The sequence below is a fragment of the Coregonus clupeaformis genome, chromosome 1, assembly GCF_020615455.1.
Source record: "Coregonus clupeaformis isolate EN_2021a chromosome 1, ASM2061545v1, whole genome shotgun sequence".
Taxonomy (NCBI): domain Eukaryota; kingdom Metazoa; phylum Chordata; class Actinopteri; order Salmoniformes; family Salmonidae; genus Coregonus; species Coregonus clupeaformis.
In genome coordinates this window covers 91,625,887-91,636,484 of record NC_059192.1, presented here as the reverse complement: position 1 = coordinate 91,636,484, position 10,598 = coordinate 91,625,887, and the positions used below count along the sequence as shown (strand labels likewise).

The 10,598-nt window shown below is 42.6% G+C and overlaps 1 protein-coding gene across 1 annotated transcript; it reads left to right on the top strand.

Moving 5' to 3' along the window:
• The first annotated feature begins 5,245 nt into the window (after positions 1-5,245).
• On the top strand, positions 5,246-9,644 carry polr2m (RNA polymerase II subunit M). Its single transcript, XM_045223374.1, has 4 exons — positions 5,246-5,633; positions 5,959-6,570; positions 6,699-6,930; positions 8,926-9,644. Exons 1-4 carry the CDS (start codon positions 5,512-5,514, stop codon positions 9,067-9,069), a joined length of 1,110 nt encoding a protein of 369 aa, XP_045079309.1. The 5' UTR covers positions 5,246-5,511; the 3' UTR covers positions 9,070-9,644.
• Positions 9,645-10,598: the final 954 nt, after the last annotated feature.

The window sequence follows — 10,598 nt, the reverse complement described above, 5'->3', positions numbered from 1 at the left end:
GTGACTGCCATCCCTGAGCCACTGGTATAAGTAATTTGTCTACACTGCCAGGACTGTGTATACAGTGAGGGAAAAAAGTATTTGATCCCCCTGCTGATTTTGTACGTGTGCCCACTGACAAAGAAATGGTCAGTCTATAATTTTAATGGTAGGTTTATTTGAACAGTGAGAGACAGAATAACAACAACAAAAATCCAGAAAAACGCATGTCAAAAATGTTATAAATTGATTTGCATTTTAATGAGGGAAATAAGTATTTGACCCCCTCTCAATCAGAAAGATTTCTGGCTCCCAGGTGTCTTTTATACAGGTAACGAGCTGAGATTAGGAGCACACTCTTAAAGGGAGTCCTCCTAATCTCAGTTTGTTACCTGTATAAAAGACACCTGTCCACAGAAGCGATCAATCAACCAGATTCCAAACTCTCCACCATGGCCAAGACCAAAGAGCTCTCCAAGGATGTCAGGGACAAGATTGTAGACCTACACAAGACTGGAATGGGCTACAAGACCATCGCCAAGCAGCTTGGTGAGAAGGTGACATCAGTTGGTGCGATTATTCTCAAATGGAAGAAACACTAAATAACTGTCAATCTCCCTCGGCCTGGGGCTCCACGCAAGATCTCACCTCGTGGAGTTGCAATGATCATGAGAACGGTGAGGAATCAGCCCAGAACTACACGGGAGGATCTTGTCAATGATCTCAAGGCAGCTGGGACCATAGTCACCAAGAAAACAATTGGTAACACACTACGCCGTGAAGGACTGAAATCCTGCAGCGCCCGCAAGGTTCCCCTGCTCAAGAAAGCACATATACAGGGCCGCCTGAAGTTTGCCAATGAACATCTGAATGATTCAGAGGAGAACTGGGTGAAAGTGTTGTGGTCAGATGAGACCAAAATGGATCTCTTTGGCATCAACTCAACTCGCTGTGTTTGGAGGAGGAGGAATGCTGCCTATGACCCCAAGAACACCATCCCCACTGTCAAACATGGAGGTGGAAACATTATGCTTTGGGGGTGTTTTTCTGCTAAGGGGACAGGACAACTTCACCGCATCAAAGGGACGATGGACGGGGCCATGTACCGTCAAATCTTGGGTGAGAACCTCCTTCCCTCAGCCAGGGCATTGAAAATGGGTCGTGGATGGGTATTCCAATGACCCAATACACACGGTCAATGCAACAAAGGAGTGGCTCAAGAAGAAGCACATTAAGGTCCTGGAGTGGCCTAGCCAGTCTCCAGACCTTAATCCCATAGAAAATATGTGGAGGGAGCTGAAGGTTCGAGTTGCCAAACACCAGCCTCGAAACCTTAATGACTTGGAGGAGATCTGCAAAGAGGAGTAGAACAAAATCCCTCCTGAGATGTGTGCAAACCTGGTGGCCAACTACAAGAAATGACTGACCTCTGTGATTGCCAACAAGGGTTTTGCCACCAAGTACTAAGTCATGTTTTGCAGAGGGAGTCAAATACTTATTTCCCTCATTAAAATGCAAATCAATTTATAACATTTTTGACATGCGTTTTTCTGGATTTCTTTGTTGTTATTCTGTCTCTCACTGTTCAAATAAACCTACCATTAAAATTATAGACTGATCATGTCTTTGTCAGTGGGCAAAAGTACAAAATCAGCAGGGGATCAAATACTTTTTCCCTCACTGTATGAGAAGTTATGATAAGCAATAGCTTCATGATGTGCCTTTCTTGAATGATACACATCCAGTGCATACTAATGAAATCAGTGTTTTGAAAATGTGCCATTGTGCAATTGTGGTGTTTTTATAATCATTCATGAAAATGGTCAAGGTCCATTGTCTGAAATTGTCCATTTTGTGAAGCTTTCAGGGAGGTTATATGTAGCATCTAATGGTTTATATATACGCTAGATGACCAAAGGGCTGTGTTGAAGCCACCATGACCCCATCTTGGCACTTCACCACCGTTTAAAAAAATTATTTTGGAAGCTATAGAAATGAATTTATTAATGTCTACATTCATTTTTGCCACAATTATTCTATTAGAGACACCGTAATGCATACTTTTAAATAATACTATGTGGGCTAAATGTTAAAATATATAAAAACATTTTCCTTAAAGTATATATATTTTTAGATTACTAATATTTTACAACAACTTAATACTTAAATAAATGTAATTTTGTCCTTGAAACATTTAATTTAAATAGTGTAGAATTCCTATGGAGGACTGCTGCTGCTGGGGAGTGCCAAGCACCAGCAACCCAGGGTTTATATACATCATTGGTCGCATCAGTGTAATCTTTACTTCTCAACGCTGGGTGGCGCCATCCGATCAATGATCTACGTTTCATCTCCATTTCCATGCCATATGATATAGGCCCTTTTCACGTGACGTCAGACAACTTCCGTTCTGCCGCGATGCAGGTTATGTTTACATCCGGTGTCGCTTAGGAACGCTTAGCTAGTAGCACATCATTATGGAGTTCACCCAGTCCCTTTCACATCTGCCACCAATACGACTTAACGACGTAGAACGACTTGCTGACAAGTGGTCCCTTACTTCAAGATCGAAGCTTGATAAAGGCTACAAGTTCTTCGTTGAAGGTTACCTGTTTGATTATGAAGGTACGTGTTTATCTTTATTTAGCTTAAATTAGCCCTATGCTAGCGAAGGTTATGAGCTGACGAGTTTCTGTTTTGCAGCCTCTTTTTAATATTACTGCTGTTTGTATCGACCGTAAGATAAGAGTCAGTAATGTATTAATGGCTAATGCTGCGCCCTTTCTCCCAATCACTGTATTGAAACAGTCTCAAGTGTAGTTAACGGTGAGGTGACAGTGAGAGGGCGATGTTACAGGTCCATGAAGAAAAATGAGGAGGCTCATCGGCTTCAGGTTTCTCAGATAAACAGTTCTCTAACATTATGATAAGATAGGTTAAGATAGATAAGTTTTCTTTTTGTTGTGTTTTGCTGCGGTTGCAGATTTAATAAGAATGATTCCACAAAGTTCCACTGTGGATCAGTTTGTTTCTCAGTCTGAGCTCTGATTTTGTATCATTAAACTTAATACACAACGAAATTCTTACAAACCGATGTGGGTTGTTGACGGCAATAAAGACTGGGAAAGATTCTGTGATAACTCAAAATGTTCAAATTTTCGATAAGTGTTGGCACTACTTGTCAAAGGTTTCAGAACAGCCAATTTTTCTTAATTAAAAAAAGAAATTGGGTTTTGAAAATTGTGTACAGTAGTTTATAATGAAACGCATGAAAAAAATGTTTTGTAAGTACAGCACTAATTGTTATGTCTCTATGAACAGGTTACACTAGACTCTGCAGAGGTTCCTGTGGTACTCAATCACATGTCATGTTCCTGCTCTGCTGGGAAAGCACTATGTAATCACATAGTAGCACTTCTTTTCAAAGTGCTCACTATGTTACCATGGGCTTTAAGACAGTGCCATTGCCTCTGTCATGCACCAGCGCACTGCAGACCTGGCACCGGCCTAGGACACAGGTCAGACATTATTTGTTACACTGATGCAGAACTTTGCAGTTTGTATTGACTTTTGACAATGTATTGTTCATCATTATTATATCACAGGGAATTGTACCAGAGGCCACCAATGATATGGCGGTGTGTAAACCAGCGGCTAAGAAAAAAACAAGTGTCAGAGCTGGTGTGAAGTGCACACTGTACCGAGCCTATGATGGTGAGTCTGAATGAGCCCCCGCCTGTACTAGAGCACAAAGACTTTAGTGCATTTCTAAAATAATACAAACATAAAAGTGATTATTATTTGTTACTTTTTATATAGACTTTCAGTGGATATTTTTTTATTTGTATTAGAAGCATGTACGAGACTGGATGAGTGTGGTTGTCTTTTTTAGTGAAAAAGATAAGGTGGCATTTAATGAAATCTAAACTTGACATATCTCACTTTCATGCCAGGGCCTATTCCGGATCCTCACGTCATGGCCAGTGCTGAGAAACTGAAAGACATCCGTCCACAACCAGGGATTTGCAAATTGCTGCACGGGCTTGAGGGCCTTAATTTGGTGGACTCTAAATTTGGCCCTGTGCCATTTGGGTCTGTGCTTTCTTACCAGTGCCCTCTAGAATTAAGTAGAGATATTATTAAACATATTATTAAACGGGAATTTCTGTTTGTTGTTTGAACAAAATGGTACACTGCAATAGCATCTTCTCGAAGATTGTGCCATGCTTCGGTGTTGGATGGGATACTGTTGCGATACAGACACCGGGAGAAAAGAAACAGCTAAATTAACATTCAGCTTTGACCAGGAATCAATATTTATCTAGCTATCATGCACAACAGTATTTGAATAGGTGAGTTACTATACATTCATGAATAAACTAACTGCCTAACAAAGGGTTAGATAGCTAGCTAAGTAAACTTGTTACATTACAGCCAGGCAGCAATGTAACGCTACCTTTTAACGTTATCGGTATCTGGTACTAAGTTGTTGTTAGCTAACGTTAGCCCACTTTTAAGTAACTAAGGCAGTGAACAATTATGAATTAACAATAACGTTAGCAAGTTACAAACCATTGCATATACGTAAACATTATTACTATTAACTTTACTAATTTAACTTAAACGTACCTTTTGGAATTTCTTCAAGTAGCTAGCTTGCTAGTTAGTGGTCAACAGTTGTATTTTCGTTGAGAAGTCTCAGGTTACGGGCGAACGGAAGTGAAGTTAACCTGCTACGCGGAAAGGCGGAAGTTAGATGACGTCATCGTGAAAAGGGCCTATTAAGCAGCTTTGAAAGTATTTTACAGCAAGGTAAGCAAATACATAAATGTTGGTAAATAACATGTAGTTGATGCCATACTACTAGGTCTAAAGAGAATATTCAAACACTCAAACGAAGGCTTGTGTGGAGGAGTAGCTTACTATAGATTCCTGAAACGTAACAAACTTCTATGGTATGATCATTGTCGGTACTTGTCTGTCCTGCTGAGTTTTGATGTAGTCTTTGACCCGACAAGGTCAAGTTAGGAAGTGTAATATGATTAGATAGGGTTAAATAGTGGAATGGGGTGGTGTGTTTTTTTTATAGAGAGGGCTAATAGTTGGCAGGGAAATTTTCCATTTCCTTTTTCCCAATTCTGAATTACCGTATCAATAATTTACTGTAGGTAGGCAGCGAATGGCCTCACACACCAGTACAGTAGGTGGCGGTGTATGCACATAAAAGTTGGATGCGATCCGCCAACCAAATCCTAAAGAAGAAGAAGATGAAGAAGCAGAGACGATCGAAGGTTACGTACTTCCGTACTACTTCCCGTTACAATGACAGCGCGCGAGCTACGTAGCTACCAAAATACAAGTTATAGCTAACAGACAGCTGTAGATGAAAGTATATTTTATTGAACAACAGAATCCCGTTAAGGGTAACGTTAATGGACTAACAAAGTAATGTTTTGATAGGGTCATTTGAGCTATTCGGTAAGCTTATTTGGGCGGGTTTTAGACTAGTAGCTACTAGCTAGCAAGCTAACAATGTCCTCATCATCGTGGGCAGCTCCATCAGAACGCCAGGGGCAAGTGGGGGACCTCAAAACCAAGAGCAAAGAAGAACTTTGTGAATTACTGTCACGCCAAGATAAATTATTATCTAACAAGTAAGTAACTTCATAGCATTCATCTGACAGAAGCAATCTCAAATTATTAACTAGCTGCTTCAACAACATTACATTCTTCTAGAAACTTCCAGCTGTTGGCTAGACAGGGGTGCCAGTTTTGGCGCGTGTGTATGCTATCCCCCCTGAATGTAGGCTAGCTAGCATATGTTACTTGAGCTATGGAAATGCGTTTTACCCTGAACCTGACATTCCTTTGTTTTTACGATCACTGCCAACTACGTTTTCTTAAAGTTGAACTGAAAGCAGTAGTTAGTTATTTGTTAGCCCTTGTTGACAGACTGATTTTAGATGTTGGTATCAACAGGAGGTTTATACAGACCCTTCCAGATAAAGGGAAGAAGATATCAGACTTTGCAGAGAGAATATGCCTAGCTCTTGCCCATAATGAAGAAGAGGAGAGGAAGCAAGATATGCTGTCATCTGTCAGGACAGAGCTGCAGTCTAAATACCAGCAGGCTTTGACACAAAGACAACCTGGTAGCCAGAATAAACCAGGAACTTCCCAACATAGGAGACAAGCTGGGGACACAGCTCCTGGAAATGTCCAAGAATTGGACGCCTCACCTCTGTCACCTAATGTTCAGGAGAGCAAAACAGTTGACACGCTGCAAGGACGCAATGTGTCCAAAGTATCTGCTGCTGAAACCATGGAGATGGCCCAGGCTGGTGGTGATGCCGGGGCCTCTCTAGACTCTGACAGGACAAAAGAGAGCGACCTAGCAGAGGCCTTGCAGAGGGTCACTCTGTCTGACCGCTCAACTGGCTCGATTGGATACCCTAAAGACACATTCAACAGACCTGCTACTGGCAACCCCTTCCTTGGAAGGCAGCCACAGAAGACACCACACTACATAGAGGTCCTGGAGAGGACTGAGAAGGACCTCGCTACGAAGAGACAGAAGTATAAGCCTAATCAGTAAGTCCACATTGTATGAAAGTACATAAGAATACTGTATAGTTCATTGATGCTGCGTTTAGTTATGAAGATGCACTAGTATTCTCACCTACTAACTCTTATATTAATTCTTCCTGTAATGTTTGCAGGTTTGCCCACAACACAGACGGCTCCCCGTCAGGGTCTCAGTCGCCCAGCCAATCCCCTGGAGGCTTATTACATTCACCGGTGCTCTCCGTTGAGGCCAGGAGGGAGCGAGACAGGAAGCACATTGATGATATCACTGCAGCCAGGCTCCCACTGCTCCGCTACAGCCCTGCCCAGCTGCTGACACTAGAGCAGTCAGCCGACCTGCTACGTGAGCAGACCAGGAAACACCAGGTGAGTGGCCCATGGGTCAGTCTGACACATCACACCACAGAGGAACATTAAGCTCTGTCCAACAACACCAAAATGCTCACTGCTCAAGGTAGCAATTGCCCCTAATTATAGATGTACGATCAGATTGCATGATGGGATTAAATGGGTTATACAGTTGAAGTAGGAAGTTTACATACACTTAGGTTGGAGTCATTAAAACTTGTTTTTCAACCACTCCACAAATTTCTTGTTAACAAACTATAGTTTTGGCAAGTCGGTTAGGACATCTACTTTGTGCATGACACAAGTAATTTTTCCAACAATTGTTTACAGACAGATTATTTCACTTCTAATTCACTGTATCACAATTCCAGTGGGTCAGAAGTTTACATACACTAAGTTGACTATGCCTTTAAACAGCTTGGAAATTCCAGATAATTATGTCATGGCTTTAGAAGCTTCTGATAGGCTAATTGACATAATTTCAGTCAATTGGAGGTGTACCTGTGGATGTATTTCAAGGCCTACCTTCAAACTCAGTGCCTCTTTGCTTGACATCATGGGAAAATCAAAAGAAATCAGCCAAGACCTCAGAATTGTTTTTGCAGACCTCCACAAGTCTGGTTCATCCTTGTGAGCAACTTCCAAACGCCTGAAGGTACCACGTTCATCTGTACAAACAATAGGACGCAAGTATAAACACCATGGGACCACGCAGCTGTCATACCGCTCAGGAAGGAGACGCGTTCTGTCTCCTAGAGATGAACGTACTTTGGTGCGAAAAGTGCAAATCAATCCCAGAACAACAGCAAAGGACCTTGTGAAGATGCTGGACGAAACAGGTACAATGTATCAATATCCACAGTAAAACAAGTCCTATATCGACATAACCTCAAAGGCTGCTCAGCAAGGAAGAAGCCACTCCTCCAAAACCGCCATAAAAAAGCCAGACTACGGTTTGCAACTGCACATGGGGACAAAGATCGTACTTTTTGGAGAAATGTCCTCTGGTCTGATGAAACAAAAATAGAACTGTTTGGCCATAATGACCATCGTTATGTTTGGAGGAAAGGGGGGGGAGGATTGCAAGCCGAAGAACATCATCCCAACCGTGAAGCATGGGGCTGGCAGCAGCATGCTGTGGGGGTGCTTTGCTGCAGGAGGGACTGGTGCACTTCACAAAATAGATGGCATCATGAGGAAGGACATTTATGTGGATATATTGAAGCAACATCTCAAGACATCAGTCAGGAAGTTAAAGCTTGGTCGCAAATGGGTCTTCCAAATGGACAATGACCCCAAGCATACTTCCAAAGTTGTGGCAAAATGGCTTAAGAACAACAAAGTCAAGGTATTGGAGTGGCCATCACAAAGCCCTGACCTCAATCCTATAGAAAATGTGTGTGCAGAACTGAAAAAGCGTGTGCGAGCAAGGAGGCCTACAAACCTGACTCAGTTACACCAGCTCTGTCAGGAGGAATGGGCCAAAATTCACCCAACTTATCGTGGGAAGCTTGTGGAAGGCTACCCTAAACGTTTGACCCAAGTTAAACAATTTAAAGGCAATGCTACCGAATACTAATTGAGTGTATGTAAACTTCTGACCCACTGGGAATGTGATGAAATAAATAAAAGCTGAAATAAATCATTCTCTCTACTATTATTCTGACATTTCACATTCTTAAAATAAAGTGGTGATCCTAACTGACCTAAGACAGGCAATTATTACTAGGATTAAATGTCAGGAATTGTGAAAAACTGAGTTTAAATGTATTTGGCTAAGGTGTATGTAAACTTCCGACTTCAACTGTAAGTGTTTAGAGGCAACGTCTACCTACCTATTCCATTATCACCACAAAAACACTGCTCATCTGATGATGAACACTCCCTATGCTACTTCTATTCATGGTATAGCATAGCAGCCTAATGCTTACTGCTAAGCCAGCACTTGCTAATTTCCCAGGTTATTCACCCTTTCAATGTCAGCATCTCTCCTGTATTGTGTGTTTCCCTCAGGAGTTGCAGGCCAAGCTGGCAGCCCAGAAGCTGTCTGATGGGCTGAAGTTCAGCACAGGGAGCTATGTTGTGGAAGGGGGCCCGCTGGGCGCCTACAGGGAGGTTCATGACGACGGAGCCCAGCTCTCCTCAGAGGAGGACTAATCCAGGGGGCCGCAGTAAGGAAACTCAGGTGACCTCTGAGACAACAGTCTCTGTGCCCTGCGTCAGGGCCTATGGAAGGAAGGGGATTGGCAATACAAAGACGAGAGGCCTGCCTGAGGAGCTGGAAATGGTCATGGGCTTCGGGTGGTTGTGAAGGCACAGTGGGTGTCCCTGTCTTGGCTGTCCAGGGAGGTGAATTGTGTGGGTCTTGTTCACCATCAATGATTCACTGAGTTGTCACCCAATCAGCATCCTGTCCAGTTTATCAGAGCTGCCACAGAACCTCAGGCCTCCCGTTGGGTGATGTGTTAGCCTCTTGCATGGAGCATTAGGTATGCTACCTCCCCATGTTGTCAGAGAGTAAAGGATTGCCTGTATTGTGCCTAGGGAGGACTGGTGTCAGTTGTGTGATGAGGCTGCTACAGTATTGTCCGGTATTGTTGACTCACTTGGTGGTTGCATTTCCAAAACTGCAAAGTAATGACCGTCTGCATGTGAGAAATATAAAGAAAATATTTTTTGTATGATCTTTTTCTGCAGTGTTTCTTATTGAAAATAAAACTCTGTTCTTACCATATTTTGGTTGATCTTATTCTATCTTCCTCTAGAAACGGGAACAAATCAGATATCCCCAAGTTCTGTGAGCTCTGAAATTAAAGGTGGAAGCGGTTAATTGCTGTCTAAGACGGAGCAGTGTGCTGACATTTTCAGCGGAATGTTTTCTTAACCCCGCCACGGTTTGATGAGAGCTATGACTCAGCCGTCATTTAAACCCTGTGATGTTATCAGTGTAGAAATCCGTGACATGCTTTAGAAGATTAATATACGATCTAGTGAAATATTGAAGCTTGATGGAATCGGGACCAATGGTTGAAATACATCTGGCTTGCATTTGGCTCATGTTACTTCCCAGAGTGGCAGGGTATGATGGAATGGCAGCAGACTGACATGCCGTTTTCCAGCTTTTTAATTTTTTACTAATGCTGATAAGGAGTGTCAACAATGTTAAAAACTCTTCCCAGACAGCCATTCCCATCACCTGCAGTCCATTCCTCCCTAAATGTTATACAGACCCATTTTAACTTTAGTACGATTCAGGAATTTTAATGAGGAGAAAGAAAGAAGTGATTGAGGCGAGCTCAGGGGGAAATGAGGGAGAATTCATGTCGGTCTGTCTGAGCTCCATGGCTGATGCTCCTTGATAACCCCTGGTAATTGCTGCTCAGCCATTGGTGGGAGCTGCTGTAGAAAAAAACACCATCTGGCTGCTGTGTGTTTAGACACAGGTCTGATGGACTCCAGAATGCTCTGCTCCGACGTCCAATAATAAATATGTCAGCGAGCTCAGGAGAGGATCTTCCTTGTACTGGTATTAATTAGGCCTACCTTGCTTACATAAATGTGGAGACTGTTACCAATTACGGGGTTGCATTTTTCCTACAGCTTTGCTCCATGGTTTCCGGCCTGCGCTATCACTCACAAGTACATTGATATGTCTGAGCTGGAACCAACCATGCGTTCTATGGCCA

Bases quoted from the DNA above. Each gene is read 5' to 3' on its own strand.
- polr2m (XM_045223374.1), top strand. From the start codon at position 5,512: ATGTCCTCATCATCGTGGGCAGCTCCATCAGAACGCCAGGGGCAAGTG. The intron at 6,571-6,698 runs GTAAGTCCACAT...TAATGTTTGCAG, and splicing joins CAGAAGTATAAGCCTAATCA to GTTTGCCCACAACACAGACG. The intron at 6,931-8,925 runs GTGAGTGGCCCA...TGTTTCCCTCAG, and splicing joins AGCAGACCAGGAAACACCAG to GAGTTGCAGGCCAAGCTGGC.